This window comes from Prosopis cineraria, unplaced genomic scaffold, assembly GCF_029017545.1.
Source record: "Prosopis cineraria cultivar Desert tree isolate PC_DT_omini unplaced genomic scaffold, ASM2901754v1 PC4, whole genome shotgun sequence".
In the NCBI taxonomy this organism is placed as follows: Eukaryota; Viridiplantae; Streptophyta; class Magnoliopsida; order Fabales; family Fabaceae; genus Prosopis; species Prosopis cineraria.
The window spans coordinates 35,893,893-35,911,261 of record NW_026555335.1 but is presented as its reverse complement, the minus strand read 5'-3'; the positions used below and the strand labels follow the sequence as shown (position 1 = coordinate 35,911,261).

Below are 17,369 nucleotides of genomic sequence, written 5' to 3'. Positions count from 1 at the left end.
TGGGTGCTTCTCATTGTATGGCATGATATAGCTAGGCTGAATAATTTTTTATTTATATCTGGTATCCTTTAGGAGGGGAGAGAAAATGCCTGTTACTCGTGGTAACTCAGGATTCCAACATGAGCACCCTACCACCCCCCCCACTGCCAAATGAGGAGCCTGACTTGGCGGAATTGAGAATGCTTGTAAAAACATTAACAGACAAGGTTCAAGGATACGAACAAGAGTTGACGGAGCTAAAGAGGCAAAAGTAACTGAAAATGGAGATAGGGCTCATGTTGAGAGTCATGTGGGGGAAGGCAGTTCCTCACATCCTGCCACTCCGAGAGATCATGAGTCTAGAAGGAAGGAAATTAGGCAGGAGGAACAGAGAGCCCCACCGACCATTACTGATGTGTGGGAAACTGTTAGGAAGTTTAAAACCTCCTACGTTTGATGGTAACCTTAAACCATCCGTGGTAGAGGAATGGGTGAAGAGACTCGAATCCATCTTTCGAGTAGTCACATGCACCAGCAATCAAAAAGTACAAGTAGCATTAGTGCTCCTAGTGAAAGGAGCAAGAGATTGGTGGGAGACAGCAGGGCCCAGGGATGATTCTACACTCACCTGGGAGGAATTCAAGGAAAAATTATTCAGGCATTACTTTCCATCAGAGTTAAGGTCTGAGAAGGAAGCGGAATTCCATGCCTTTAAGCAAGGGAACCTCGATGAGGACACATTCATTGCTAAGTTTCAGGAGTTATCTAGATACTCCACGTACCTGCAGTATAGGGATGATTCCGAATGGAAGGCTAAGCGCTTATTGGAGAAGGCTAGACCAGAATTGAGGGAACAATTGGCTCATCTAGATATCCGAGATTATGATGAAATGTGCATAAAACTACAATAGTAGCTCGCAGTAAGAAGGAGGTTGAGAGAGAGAAGAGGGGTTATTCATATAGTAGACCCCCAACCTACCCTCGACCCACCGGAGGCATTATGAAGAAAAACCATCAGGGTTCGAGTAGCTCATGGAACCAAGGAAGGCAGAAGGGTCCATTTCAAAGGGGCCAAGGACAGAGGAGCTATCATAGTAGTTATCACGGGTCACAGAGGAGCCCAACAGTATCTACCACCTGCCCCGAGTACAGCGAGCTCTCAACAGTGCACTAAATGCGGGCGTCGTCATTTCGGACAGTGCTGGGTCTGTTACATTTGTGGGAAACCCGGTCACATTGCAAAGTTTTGTGGGGACAACCAGGGCTCAAATATGAAGAACCCTTCCCAACATCCTACTGTCTCTGGCCGTGTGTTTGCTCTTACTCAGGACACCATGAACTCCCCAGATGCCATTAGAGGTAACATCAAAATCCTTCATCATGATATTGTTGCACTATTTGATTCGGGTGCTACACACTCTTTTATTTCTGAAACTTGTGTAAAGAACCTTGATTTGCCTGTGTGTATTTTACCTTTTGATATGAATGTGTCTACTCCTGCGGGAGAATCTGTAAGGACTGCTAAGGCATGCCTTAACCTAGTAGTCGAGTTTAAAAATAGGAAAACAACTATGGACTTAATTATCCTACCACTGAGAGGTATGGATGTAATTGTGGGAATGAATTGGATGGCTGCAAATGGTGCTATCCTAGATTGTAGAGAGAGGAGTGTGTCTTTATCTTCTTTGTCGGTGACCCCAGTCGAGACTCAAGATCATGTTTTCTTGTCGGCGGCGCAAGTTGATAGATGTATGAAGAAGGGTTGCCAGGCCTACATGGTTTTCTTCTCTATCCAAGCTGAGATTGATGAAGGCGTGAAGAATATCCCAATTGTCAAAGAATTTGCGGATGTATTTCCAGACGAAGTCTCCGGTTTACCCCCAAAGCGCGAGGTAGAGTTCTCAATTGAATTGGTACCCGGTACAGGGCCAATTTCTAAGGCTCCTTATCGGATGTCCCCTTCAGAGTTAGCGGAACTGAAAAAGCAATTGAAGAGCTACTTGAGAAGGGTTTCATCAGACCGAGTGTTTCACACCTGGGGATCTCCAGTCCTTTTTGTAAAGAAGAAGGACGGAAGCCTCCGATTGTGCATTGATTATAGACAATTGAACAAAGTAACCATCAAGAACAAATATCCACTTCCGAGAATCGATGATTTGCTGGATCAGCTTGTGGGATCCGCAGTTTTCTCAAAGATTGACTTAAGGTCAGGGTACCACCAATTGAGAGTGAGAGCAGAGGATATACCTAAGACAGCATTTCGGACGAGATATGGGCATTATGAATTCATGGTGATGCCCGTTTGGACTTACGAATGCTCCTGCGGTATTCATGGATTACATGAATAGGATCTTTCGACCCTATTTAGATAAGTTTGTAGTAGTGTTTATTGATGACATTCTTATTTATTCAAAGGATGAGGAGGCTCATGGTGAACATTTAAGAATCGTCTTGCAAGTTTTGAGGGAACATAAGCTTTATGCCAAATTAAACAAGTGTGAATTTTGGCTCCAAGAAGTAAAGTTTTTGGGCCATGTTGTGTCCAGAGACGGAGTTGCGGTGGATCCTAGCAAGATTGATGCAGTGATGAAGTGGGAACAGCCAAAATCTGTTACAGAGATACGAAGCTTTTTAGGTTTAGCAGGTTATTATCGTCGCTTTATTAAGGGATTTTCGCAAATTGCGATGCCCTTAACTAAGCTGACTAAGAAGGATGCCCATTTATTTGGACTGACAAATGTGAAGCTGCTTTCCAAGAATTGAAAAAGAGGTTAACCACTACTCCAGTATTGACTATTCCTAACCCTGTGGTGCCGTACACTCTGTACACTGATGCTTCTTTAAAGGGTTTAGGATGTGTTTTTGATGCAAAATGACCGAGTGGTTGCCTATTCCTCCAGACAGTTGAGACTACACGAGGAAAATTACCCTACTCATGATTTGGAGTTAGCTGCAGTTGTGTTTGCTCTGAAGATATGGAGACACTACTTGTATGGATCTAAGTTTCAAATCTTCAGTGACCATAAGAGCCTGAAGTATTTATTTGATCAAAAAGAGCTTAATATGAGGCAGCGACGATGGATGGAATTTCTAAAGGATTATGACTTTGAATTACATTACCATCCGGGTAAGGCTAACGTGGTAGCTGATGCCTTAAGTAGAAAGACTATTCATGCTGCACATTTGATGGTTCATGAATATCATTTATGGAACAGTTTTCATGATGTTCCAGTAGATGTGATTGAACATCAAATGGCCGCACTCCAGGTAGCAGACTTTGAGAGCAAATTCTGGGAAGATCTCAGAGTCTCACAGCAGAGTGATGACTACTTAAGGAATATAAGGAAGGAGATAGTGGTAGGTAAGGCCCCAAATTTTACCATCTCTGAGGACACAGTGATGAGTATAAAGGTAGAGTTTGTGTACCTAATGATCCAAGATTGAGGAATATCCTTTTAGAAGAAGCTCATAGGAGCAAATATACAATTCATCCCGGTATAACTAAAATGTACCATGATTTGAAGCGAGGTTGGTGGTGGCCAGGAATGAAGAAAGATGTAACTGAATTTGTTTCTAGATGTTTAACGTGTCAGAAGATAAAGATAGAACATCAGAAGCCAGCTGGAACACTGCAACCGTTAGATATTCCAAAGTGGAAATGGGATGATATTTCTATGGATTTCATCACTGGACTGCCAAGAACACCCTCGAGTAAGGATGCTATTTGGGTGATAGTAGACCGACTCACCAAATCAGCTCACTTTTTGGCGATCAAGTTTACCTCTACATTAGAGAAATTTGCTGAGATATACATTAAGGAGATAGTTAGACTTCATGGTATACCCTCTAGAATTGTGTCAGATCGTGACCCAAGGTTCACTTCAAACTTTTGGGGTGCGCTACAGAAGGCTATGGGTACCAGACTGAGTTTTAGCACCGCATACCACCCCCAAACAGATGGACAAACAGAGAGGACGATCCAGACTTTGGAGGACATGTTGAGAGCTTGTGCCATTGAACTACCAGGTAGTTGGGATAATCATTTGCCATTAGCTGAATTTGCTTATAATAATAGCTATCATTCTAGTATTGGGATGGCGCCTTATGAGGCCTTGTATGGAAGGAAGTGTAGATCGCCTTTGTGTTGGACAGAATTAAGTGAGAGGAGTATCATTGGTCCAGAAATTGTAGAGCAGACCACCCAGAAGATTGCAATGATTAAGCAAAAATTGCTAACCGCTCAGAGCCGACAGAAGAGCTATGCTGATAAGAGGAGACGGCCGTTAGAGTTTGAAGTAGGAGATCATGTATTTTTGAAGGTTTCTCCAGTGACAGGCATTGGTAGATCCATTAAGGCAAAGAAGTTGACACCTAGATTTATGGGCCCGTATGAGATCTTGGAGCGAATTGGATCTACTGCATATAGAGTTGCATTACCTCCACAGATTGCAGGTATCCATAATGTGTTCCACGTATCACAGTTGAAGAAGTACAACCCGGATCCCTCCCATGTTATTGAACCTGAAGAAGTAGAATTGAGGGAGAATTTGACCTTTAGATCCAAACCGGAGCGAATTGAGGACTTTAAGGACAAACAACTACGCAATAAGACCATCCGACTCGTGAAGGTGATTTGGAAGGGTGGAGCCCTAGGTGATGCTACTTGGGAAACCGAGGAGAGTATGAGGCGAGATTATCCACATTTATTTGCTTAGGTACATAGTTTCTATGCTTATCTATTAAATTTTGAGGACAAAATTTCTAAAAGGAGGGGAGAATTGTAACATCCTGATTTTTTATATAATAAAGAAATTGTGGAATTTAGGTTTTGAGAAAAAAAATGATAATAATAGGAATTTATATTATTTGAGGTTATTTAGAAATAATATTATGGTTAGGTATTTAATTATGAATTTAAAAATTTAAATTTAAAATCACATAAGAAATATTTAGTTAAGATATAATACATAAATAATTTTTTTATGTATGTGTTAAAAAAAAAGAGAAGGTAGAAGGAACAAAAAAAAAGGGGGTGGAAGGTTGTTGTTTCTAAGTCCCACATTGGTTAGATGAGGGAAGAGAAGAGGTGCCTTCATGTATAAAAAGGAGGGGGTGTGTGCATTAGGAAGCATGAGAGGCTAAGATGCAATTTAGAGAAAATTGCAACTTTTGGCCCAAAGGTTTGAATAATTAAATTCAAACCTATAGTTTTTTTTAATATAATTTTGGGACTCACAATCCCATTTTTATATTATTTTTCTCTCTTCCTCTCACGTTGCTCGGCGTGTTTCTCGCAAGGGGGGATTATTTTCTTTTTCTTCAGGTATGTTCTAACTTTCCTGTTTAGATTAGCATTTAAAAATTTATTTAATTACAAAATTAATTTTATAGTTATTTTCTAAATAATATTAGCTTTCTAGTGATATGATTATTTTGTAGGATAGAGTAAATATTTTGATTAGGATTTTTCTATAGGATAGTTAATCTGATGATATGATGGATTAAAATATAGGTTAAAATTCTTAGGGATATAAAAAATATTATAGAATATTTTTTTAAGGTTGAAACTCATGCTTAAGAATTTTTGAGTTAAAATCTAGATCTATATGGTTGAATTTATGTGGAATCTGAGACGTAGGGATAAACCTATGATTATTAAATATTTATCTAAGTATGAATAGGTATTTTTGAGGTTATAGAAAGGTGATTTGAGGCTTCAGGATAATTCTAAAAATTTAATTTATTTTTGGATGAATTTTTAGAATATAGAAGGATGAAATTGTGATACTAGAAGTGAATTGAGGATAAAAAAATAGTTCATTAGGGTACGAGAATTTTAGAAAAGAATTTGGAAAGTTAAATGAGGCATAAATCTTAAATTAGTGTTAATATGGACTATAGATCTAAGACTTTCTAACTCTTTAAATTAAAGTTATTTATTTTAATGTAAAATTAATATATAGTATTGTGAAATAATTATGTAGATTATATTGACAAAGATAGTGGTGAAAAAGGAGTTGTGAAGGGGAACTTGTTATTCAAGACACAAGGTAACCATTATTAATGTGTTGTGATGAGTGTGTTTGTGAATGGTTATGTGTTGTTTTGTTGTTTGGAAAAATTATGAATTATTGAAAATAAATACTGTATATACTTGTTTGAAATTATTGCCAAGTGGGTTAAAAATTTATTTTTGTTTATCATGATGAGATATTATTGTTCGGATATATTCCTGTTTGGATATTTGAATGATGCATGACTTGTCAGGGTATTTTAATGTATGGTGTTAATGGGAATTTCTGTTCGGTTAATTATTACCACGTGGTAAGCCCTCATTGGACCCAATGAGTGGCGTGTCGCTTGGTCCAACTCACCTTTGGCCGGGTGATTTGGCGTCCGAGCATGGCGAAAGGAGGATATAAGGTGCAGTCATGCAAATTAAATACTTGTTCGGTTTGTTTGAAAGTATTGTTCGGTTAAATGTTTTGTGTGCCCACTTAGCAATACGCATGATTAGTTACATCCGCATGCATCATTACATATTAATTTTTGGTTACTGGGACTTTTAAGTCTCATTCCCCGTGGTTAATATTTTTACAGGAGCGAGTCCGGCCGAGAAAGCACCAGAGGTGTAACTGTGGTGTATGAGACACCATCTTTTATGTTGCCTCTTATTTTAGATTATACAATGTATCTTGTGCCAACTTAGGACATATCTTCTTTGTGAAGCATGTAAACTCTAATCCTTTTTATTAAAAGTATTTATATGACCAAGAGGATTATGTCTGTCCCTCTTGATTTATGATCTGATTTGAATAACATGCTATGAGGATCATGTCTGTCCCTCATGGTTCTAATTGTTTTTTTTAGATATTTTAAGACCTGTGGTATATTGTCTTGGATGTATCGTGGTAGAAATTTTTCTACCATGATAAGGGTTCAATGAAAAAAAAATAAAAAAAAGGATTTGTTGAATTAATAACTTGTGAAAAATCGGTCTGTAAATTTGAGGGTGTTACATATTGGTATCAGAGCATATAGTCGGTTGGCAATATGCATTGTTATGGTGCTTCTCATTGTATGGCCATGATATAGCTAGGCTAATTTTATTATTTATATCTTGTATCCTTTAGGAGGGGAGAGAAAATGCCTGTTACTCGTGGTAACTCAGGATTCCAACATGAGCACCTACCACCGCCACTGCCAAATGAGGAGCCTGACTTGGCGGAATTGAGAATGCTTGTAAAAACATTAACAGACAAGGTTCAAGGATACGAACAAGAGTTGACGGAGCTAAAGAGGCAAAAGGTAACTGAAAATGGAGATAGGGCTCATGTTGAGAGTCATGTGGGGGAAGGCAGTTCCTCACATCCTGCCACTCCGAGAGATCATGAGTCTAGAAGGAAGGAAATTAGGCAGGAGGAACAGAGAGCCCCACCGACCATTACTGATGTGTGGGAAACTGTTAGGAAGTTTAACCCTCCTACGTTTGATGGTAACCTTAAACCATCCGTGGTAGAGGAATGGGTGAAGAGACTCGAATCCATCTTTCGAGTAGTCACATGCACCAGCAATCAAAAAGTACAAGTAGCATTAGTGCTCCTAGTGAAAGGAGCAAGAGATTGGTGGGAGACAGCAGGGCCCAGGGATGATTCTACACTCACCTGGGAGGAATTCAAGGAAAAATTATTCAGGCATTACTTTCCATCAGAGTTAAGGTCTGAGAAGGAAGCGGAATTCCATGCCTTTAAGCAAGGGAACCTCGATGAGGACACATTCATTGCTAAGTTTCAGGAGTTATCTAGATACTCCACGTACCTGCAGTATAGGGATGATTCCGAATGGAAGGCTAAGCGCTTATTGGAGAAGGCTAGACCAGAATTGAGGGAACAATTGGCTCATCTAGATATCCGAGATTATGATGAAATGTGCATAAAACTACAAGTAGTAGCTCGCAGTAAGAAGGAGGTTGAGAGAGAGAAGAGGGGTTATTCATATAGTAGACCCCCAACCTACCCTCGACCCAAAAGAGCCTATGGTTTCGTGTTGGGGAGCTTTGGAGGATTGGTGGATAGTTAATCATGCTAAAGTGTAAAAATATTTGAAACGTGATTTATATGCGAAAGTGATAATTTAGTTATGATATACTATATATATGTGCTATATGATGATTTTAGTTACTTTGACATAATTATTTGTGGTAATAGACATTTAGTGAGCTATATTTAGTTATTGAGATTTTTATCTCACCCGTAGTTATTTACATTTTTGAGGTTCTGGTGCTAGTGGGTTAAAGGAAGAGGATATAGGTTGAGTTGATATCTCTCACCTAAATTTTTGTAAGATATGGTGTAATAATTTGAAAACTATTAGCCAAAAGTATGTATAAGTTGCCTTAGAACTTGAGCATATGCATATTGTGGTAAATGTTGTGTTTTGTAATTTTTGAACTCTCTAGTCCTAGTACATGTGTAAAAGATGAAATGACTAGATGAGCCAGTAAATGGATGTAATTATGTGTGAATATAAGATGGGTGGAGATTATTTGTAGTGATTTGGCCATATATGAGATTAAAAAAATGAAAATGTGAATTTGGCCTAAAGAGTGAAATGGGCATTTTGCAGGCCAAATTTGTGTATGTGTGTTATATTGTATATGTATATGGTTAATTAGTTGTGTTATGTCCATTTGGATGTGGTCAAAGTTTAAAAAGTAGCTAATGACATTTGGTTTCGAACTAAAACACTTGGGTGACAAAAATTTGATAGGAAATGGTTAAAGTGCACTTTAATGTTCAATTTTTGATAGAAATATCGGATTGGGATAAAACTAGTGTCATGAGTTAGATTTTAAAACAAGTTTCATGTGGGCGCTTGAACCATCCCAATCAAACATCATATGTGAAAATGGCACACATCTGAATTTCATATTAGGAACTATCATTTGACAACAAATTCAGGTATGTGTGTCGCGGTGCATGTACTCGCATGCCGCAGTGTACGACACAAAGTGAGCAATTGTGGCCTCTATGCCACATGCCATGGCGCATATGGCACAAGTCGTGGCGCACAGTGTCAATTTTTACTTTATTTTTTAGTGATACACATGTTTTCTAAATCCTTGATGCACATAGGTTTATTGCTTCTGCTACGTGTAATAAGATTTATACTTGAGTGAGTTGTAAAATGATTTTTGAAAATTTTTTATTTGGGATCCCAAGGCTTTCAATATATTCCAAGTAAATAATTTTGATTTGATTAGTAAGATTATAGTGGAGCATATGATAATATCAGTGAGGGCATTATACATTAATTCAAATTTCTCATATAATTTAATTCAACTAGAATATCCTAAATCCGATTCCATCATTTCATGATGGAATTGAGCTAATTACATGGAATTGTCATTAGTGTCCTCTCTCCTCCTTCACCATTAGTCATAAAGTTGCAATTTTTAAAATTTGTTAGGGGTATTCTTGTCTTCTTATATTATAAATGCACTTACAAAATTAAGCTTTGAATAGTTTGGTATGCATCAATTCAAATTTATCATGAAATTTAATTCAACCAAAGTACCATGGAATTGAGTTGATTACATGGAATTGTCATTAGTGTCCTCCCCCCACCCGTTACTCATAAAGTTGCTATTTTTTAAAATTTGTTAAGGGTATTTTAGTGTTCTTATATTATCAATACATTTACAAAATTAAAAATGATACAAGATTCCATGTTATATCTTAATTCTATTTGGATTTTAATTTTAATTTCAATTCTAATTCCATCAAAAACTCCTCTATTATACCAAACAAAGCCAACTTTCTTTAAAGGAGAGAATAATAGGAGAGGAAACTTTCAAAAATAGTAAATTTTAAGTTTTCCTTCTTGGTATATTATTTCCTTCACATTTTTCTGTCTATCATAACCAGGGTATCTGGTTCTTCCTATAACATCATGCTGTTGCAATATATTCAAATTAAATTAGATTCAATAAAGTCAGTCTCTTTTCATACCGGTTGGTTGTGCCCAACATTTAGGTCTATTTTGTTTCCTAGTAATACGAATGGAAATGCTTCAGGGTCATTCAAATCTGCCTGAGATCAAATACAAAAATAGAAAACACATAAATAAGCCTAATTTCATATCAACATTTGAAAGTGATAAAACTTAGGCAATGAAAATAAATGAGAAACAAATAAGGAAATGAAGAAAACATATTAGGCAATTTCAATATTTCAAATCAAATGACATCCACATTCATTATACATTTTAGACTACGTTTGATTACACATTGAAACCCTAGAAAGCCATATTTCTGCAAAAGTAACCAAGCAGGCACTTAACAAATTTAGCAAATTTTTAAGGAAAAAACTATAATTTCTTGACATAATTTTAAATGAAAAGTTATAAAAGTATTCAGATATTAATCAAATAAATTTTATGAAAAATTTCAAACATTTTTATTTTATCCAAAAATCAAACCTTATTCTTAAACCATGTAATTCATAATCTCTCTCATTTGAATATAAAACTTGTGAAACAAATGCTTTCAAGTAACTAACATACATGCATCATGATAGAAGGGTTATAGCTACTCAAACATGAGGTCTCGAGTTTAAATTCATATAAATATTGAATACAAAAAACTCTTCTGTGAAAGCCACCTTGACAATAATCAAATTTAATTCAATCAGATAATCAAATTAAAAAAGGGTAAGATTGAGGTATTTAGCCTTATATACTTAATATATTTTTATCTATTCAAATCAATACAAGTATATTTTAATATGTTAATAACATTAGTTACAAGAGTTTGTTATGAAATAAATAATTTACAAAATATCCACATATATTAATTTAATTGAAAACAAATGCTTTTATTATATAAAACTAAATATATACTATCTTCATTTAAAAATATAAGATATTTTTAATTGAATCTCATCTCAAATAAAGTAGTTATTTACTTTTAAACTAACTCTATCTTTTTATATTTACCCTTATTAAACACCCTATAATAAATATGAAGTTATTTATCAATAGGAATTTTTTTTTGAAAAAGGACAATGATTACATCTCGAAAAATTAAAAATGCTCTATATTTTTTAACATATAACTCTTTAAAAATTGCATTACATTTTTAAACGAAGGAAGTAAGTTTTTTCAACTCTCGAGTGTACTCAAACTCATCTTGAACATAAAAAACAAAACACAAGACACACATATGATCCATCAATCAGAAAATTCACATAATAGAGACAATAATTCAATCAAGAAAAAAAAAAAAAAAAGCGAATTGATGCCACAAACCTGTTTAGAGAACCCGTCATGCCAAGCGTTCAGTGTCTCAAATGTTCTAGGTACATTTACATCGTACACAAGAACACAGCAATCTGCTCCTCTGTAAAATGCACTCCCTAGACTCTGGAACTTTTCCTGCCCTGCAGTGTCCCAAATCTGCACCAACAATATTTTCCACTCACAATTAATTTTCCCGGAAAATTATTTCAAAATTCTTCCTCACAAACAAAAACAAAGCAGCTCCATCATCATTTTTCTCACCTGCAGAGTCACCGTTTTGTCATCAACTTGAAGTTCCTTTGTAACAAAATCAGCTCCTATCGTAGATTTGTAATGCTCACTGTACTTCTTGTACACATATCTGAATTCCTAGTTATATGTTCCACAATACTAAAAGTGTCAAATTAAACGAACAATGGTTGAGGTGAGCCAAAAAAAAAAAATCGATTTCCTTTAAATAAGGAAAAATGTTATCACCCAATTAAACCTAACAATGCTCGAAAATTTGATCAAAATTTAAATTAAAATTGGTAGTTGAAGGGAGAAGAGTGAGAATCAGTCATGTTATGGAAATTTATAATGCTGCTCCTAGGAAGAAATCAGACAAGGAACAAGAATTCAAATTTCATTGTTTGATGTAAAAATGGATACTGATTCATAAGAGACGTCTTGCCAACCCTGAAAAAAGAAATAAATCAAGTCAAAAGACAGAGAAATCAAAACCTACGTTAGCTCGAATTAATCATCCGACAAGTGATCTGAATCGAATTCTGAGAAAATATGATTATAGTTGAAGAGACATACCCACAATCACCGAGGAGGATGACCTTAAGCAACGTTCTTTTTCTTCTTGCCTGTGAAGTGTCCATGACGAGACGAAAAAGAAGCAGAACAAGTCCTTCTCTCTCTGTGTGTTTGTTTCTCTGAGTTCTTAACAAAAACAGAGGAAAAGATCACGAGGTTATGATATGATCTTGGTCGTGTTTCTTCGGAGGTTGTTCTTGATCCTTCTTTTTGTTGTTGGTCTATTTGATTGATTAGATCGATCTCCTCTGTGTTTGGGGCAATTGACATTTTTGTGCATTTGAATGATGAAGATAATGAGAATCATGCGAGCAGAATGCCAACCAGACCAACGTTCTGATGCCAGCTAAACATTTTTATCTTTTACCTATTAAAAAAATAAGGTTGAAAAAACCAACTCTCTCCCTCGTTGTCGTTATCCCTCCCCCAACTTATTGTTGTTGCTGTGCCTAATAATCTAAAATTGAATTGATTAAAATATCAGTTTAAAAATTAAAAGTTAAAAAATTAAAATTGTAGTTAAAACATGATTAGATCGGGTTATAAATAGATAATTTTATTAAACTGCTGAGAACACTAGTTCAAAGGTTTAATAGTGTAGCCAACTAAATAGCTTGACATGAATATGTTTGATTACAAGTAAAAGGAAAGAAAATAAAATAAAGTTTGGGAGGAGCTAAAATATTTTTTTTCAGGTGTTATTCACTTACTCAGACATTTTTGAGTGGGAAAAAATGGCCACTTTTAGGCCTGCCTACCCACTTCAACATTTGATGTTACTTGACAATAATTTGATCTCACTGTATATGTGTGTGAGTTGAGGTGGAACACTAGGGCAATAATTGGCATTCATGCAATAATTGGTAGTTAGAATGATAGATAAATTCTTTTGAATTGAGAAAATGATAACTTGATATTATGAAATATGATGATAATGACAGTGAGATGTTAAAAGACTTTTTTACATTAAATTTTTGTGTAAAATTATTTTAGTACCACTATAATTTAGAAGGTTATAATTTTTTTAATAGTTTTAGTCAATGATAAAATTAAACTTGCGAATATTTATATCAAACTTATAAATGATATAAAATTAGTTAGATTTTATTGATAGAAAGTTGTGATTTTTTAAATAATTTTAATCAATGATAGAATCAAATTTGTGAATATTTATACTAAATTTATGAACCAAATAAAATTAGTTAGACTTTGCTAAATGAAAAAAATTATTGATAAAAAGTTTTAATTTTTTAAATCATTTTAATCATTGGTGCAACTGAACCTACAAGTACTCATACCAAATTTGTGAACCAATAAAATTAGTTATACATAGGTACTAAAGTAATTCTATATAGAAATTTAATTTCAAAAAAATCTCTTAAGATTTCATTGATATTATCACATTTTATAGAATTAAATTGTCATTTTCATATTTTATAGGGATTTATTTATCATTCTTACTAATTGTTATGTAACGCTTCTTGTTCCAATCATCTTCTTCAATTTTTTTTCTTGCACAATTTTTTTTTGTTTTTTTCCATTTGCACAAATTTTTGGTTCACTTAGCTTATTCTGATAGCTTAAGATAAAATGCTATTATGTTTTGAAGTTTGTATCCCAAATCAGTCTTTAGCCTATACTACTTTCAAAGGTGTCTTGGAATTAATAGGAGCACAATTTATAGTCCCTTGAATTACCTAAGTGTAATTTGATATTGGGATGCAACAAAGATATCTGCTAATTTGGTTTTCAATTAAAATTATAACTTAACAATTTATAAGAAAAAATTCATGATTCACAAAGTCAAATTTCTTGTTTTATCATTAACTCCATACTATATTAAGGGACAGTGTTATCTTTGTATTTTAATTACAAATTATACTCAAATTTTAAGAGATTTGACTGTAATTTTTGAGTTTCACAAAATTTATTTATATATAAGTCTAATATACATGACCTATTTGTAATTTTTTCTTAAATTATTATAATCATGAAATTCATTAAAATTAAATACAAAAGAAAACATACAAAAGTTGTACAATTACAATAGCATAAAAAAATTAAAATTATCTCAATATAAATAACATTTATATGAAGGTACTTTTTGCGAATTTTTTTTTTAAGAATGAAATTGAATAGGATGATTAAACGTTTTATATTACTATTTGAGAGAATTTTTTAAAATATAATGAAATAGTTTGAGATATTCTTGCAAGCTATGCTTTGAAAATCTAAATCAAATTTCCCTAACCTGCTAATTGTGGGAGTTAAAGATAAAATAATTTTATATAAATAATATTATTATAAAATTATCCGATTCCTCTCACCCTTATCTCACTCTCTCACTTTCCCTTGCTCCAAAATTGGAAAAATTCTATTATAAGTAATTTAAATATATTAATTTTATAATAATCCTTGGATACTAATTAAATAAAATTTTTAATCTTTCTATAAAACTCCCAAAAAATAAAATATTTTATCATATCCTATTCTATTAGACCATCACACTCCACTGTTGTTACATTTCATTAATGAGCATTCTGTTTCATTCTATTTTGTAGTCTCAAATGTACCCTCAAAAGTCATATTAAGTTATCAACTTCTATAGTAGTGAAATTCTCATTATAAGGGCAGATATGAAAATTTACGTACATTCAAGTGAGGTGAGAATTGAATTCTTGGGGATATTATTTGCAATTTGTACCTTTTATGGTGGAGCAACATCCGTAAACACAGGTCTACCTCTGCTTATCCACTTTTTCCGGGTCCCTAGTCCCCACAGCGACGAGCAACGCAACACTCCGCGAGGCCTTTGTTGGTTGGAACGAGTTAGGCATTAAGTGCAGTGCCAATTATGAGAGAAGGCAACAATAAGGTTTAAGTTCAAAGAGACTAATTTCTCGTGACATAATGAATTAAATTTTCACTGAAAGAGATATGCATATTTAGTAGGTGATAATACTTTGAATAGAATTATCTTCAATAAAATGATAGTAATAAAAATAAAAAAAAATTATGAGAAGGCACAAAGTCTATTAGGATTAATTGGGCCCAAATGTGGGCTTTAATTTCTCACTGGGATTTGGATGGGCTCTTGTGGCCTCTGATTTGAGTGGATAAAGTACCCATTACTAACGCTGCTGATGAATATTTTATGAATAAAAAATAATCCTTATATATATATATATATATATATTAATTTTTAAAATAATTAAAATAGAACATCATGTATCTCACATTTTATTTTATGCGTTGAGAATATGTTCTAAAATCTAAACCCATTATACAAGTCAAATAGAGCTTCTAGTCTTTAAGTCTTCGTATAAAGAATTAAGGATCCACTAGGAGGGTTTGGTAATATATGAAAGTTGAAAATAAATAAATAAATTATTTATGATCTATTTGTAATATAAATTGATAAATTCCTTTGTCAAAAAGAAAAGTACAATGATGTATGCTTCCTGGAACCATTCTAGCCGTTTCATTCTTGCACTCGGTTAGGCAAGTGGCGGCCATGCATTTTTTCTTCTCACATTAGCTTCACATGCGAAACAGTCATTTAATTAAATGGTATGTCTTTGTATTATATAGAATTTGAAATAAATTATATTATCCATAATCAGTACGACTTGTTGAAAATATTATATTTTATATTAAATTATTAACATTACTTTTTATTTTTTTCACCAATGAAATATATTACAGTCTTTTTAAATTTGAAGACCGAAATACTTATAATGAAACTAAATTTTCTCCCAATACAAAAATCACTAAAAAGACAGAATATTTGCAACGGGTTTGTGACAAACAAAAATCCATCACAAATACACTCAGAAATTTTTCACAACAGATTTGCAACAAAAAATATAAAATTTCATCACAAAATCTCTCAAAAAAATAAAAAATAAAAATAAAACTTGTGACTACAAAATCTGTGAGGGAGGTGCCATCAGCTTTCAACATGGTTGAAGATTCTATGATTATGTTTTTAATTAGACAGAACCAATATTCTTGGATTGATTAATTATCGCATTATGTGCTCATAATATGAATAAGCTAAAGTTCACTATTAATCCTTTAAATTTACACAATATTTCATTTTAGTCATTTGATTTTGTACACGGCCTTTTCAGTATTTTAATTCTTAACACCGTTAATTTTATCAATAAAGAATCCATACATTAAACTTTAAATATTGATAAAATATTTTTAAATGTTGATAAGTTAAGTTTAATTTTTTTTAAAATAAACAATTGTTAACACAAAAAACATTTTTAATTAATGGCATTAGAGTTAGAGAACTGAAAATATACTTTATAAAATTAAGAGATCAAATTTAAACTTTAACCATATCAATGTGAATGCCATAGTCATGTTGGGAATCACTAAAGAGCATAGAAATATTATATTAAATAATTATGTATTAACGACCTTTGGTAATTCCTTGTTTTAGCTAGCGCCGTTATATAAGTTTATATGGTTTTAGAGGCTCACCAAGCACACCTTCAGATTTAAAGAATATTTATAAAAATATTTATAAATCACTTATTAATCAAGTTCTTATTTTGGCATATAGCGAAATTTGATCTCATAATATTTTGAGTTATAAATTAAATTTTTATTAATTAAGTTAGCTGCAAGGGTAGGGTAACACTTGACAATAGACTATATTATTAGTTATGAAGTCTAATGCTCAAATCCAAAATGACTTCTTTCTGAAACCGCGCACTGTCGCCATGTGACCATCCAGTGAGTCAAATATGATTGCGAGTTGATTTAGGAGGCCTTTAGATCAGACTACAATGTTAAGTGTGAAGCATATCATACCATTTAATTTAATTTACTAATTATACATGATACGTGAAGGACCGAGTAATCCTTGTGAACAGTAGTATTCTTTTTAATATATATATATATATATATTAGTTATCAGTGTCATTGTATTATAGCTCTTCCAATATGATTTTTTTCTCAAGATTTGAATCCTAAAATTGTTTTTCAGGAAATTAAGTTTTCTTTATTTTGACCTAATTACCACTATTGTTAATTTATTGGAAACATTTTTTTTGTATTTTATGATATTAAAAAATAATTCATACTAGCTATCTATTCATGATACACACAATTACACACACATACATAATTTTTTTATATAGCACAAAAAATAAAAAATGAGATGAATTGTTTGTTATTGTTGAGTTACAAAATATTGTTAGACATTTTCTCAGATATGATTTTTTTTTTGGTTAAAGTTTTATTTTATTGCCTTCTATAATTTTGTTATATCT

At 33.3% G+C, this 17,369-nt stretch overlaps 1 protein-coding gene across 1 annotated transcript in view; it reads right to left on the bottom strand.

Moving 5' to 3' along the window:
- LOC129308145 (ras-related protein Rab7-like) overlaps window positions 1–12,404 on the bottom strand; it is a 15,513-nt gene extending 3,109 nt beyond the window's left edge. Inside the window, exons 1-5 of the mRNA XM_054949178.1 lie at window positions 12,082–12,404; window positions 11,929–11,955; window positions 11,539–11,638; window positions 11,287–11,433; window positions 9,989–10,070 (exon numbers count right to left, since the gene is read on the bottom strand). Coding sequence (XP_054805153.1) covers window positions 9,989–10,070; window positions 11,287–11,433; window positions 11,539–11,638; window positions 11,929–11,955; window positions 12,082–12,146 — 421 coding nt within the window. The 5' untranslated portion in view covers window positions 12,147–12,404. The remainder of the gene's footprint in view (window positions 1–9,988; window positions 10,071–11,286; window positions 11,434–11,538; window positions 11,639–11,928; window positions 11,956–12,081) is intronic.
- Between the last annotated feature and the right edge of the window lie 4,965 nt (window positions 12,405–17,369).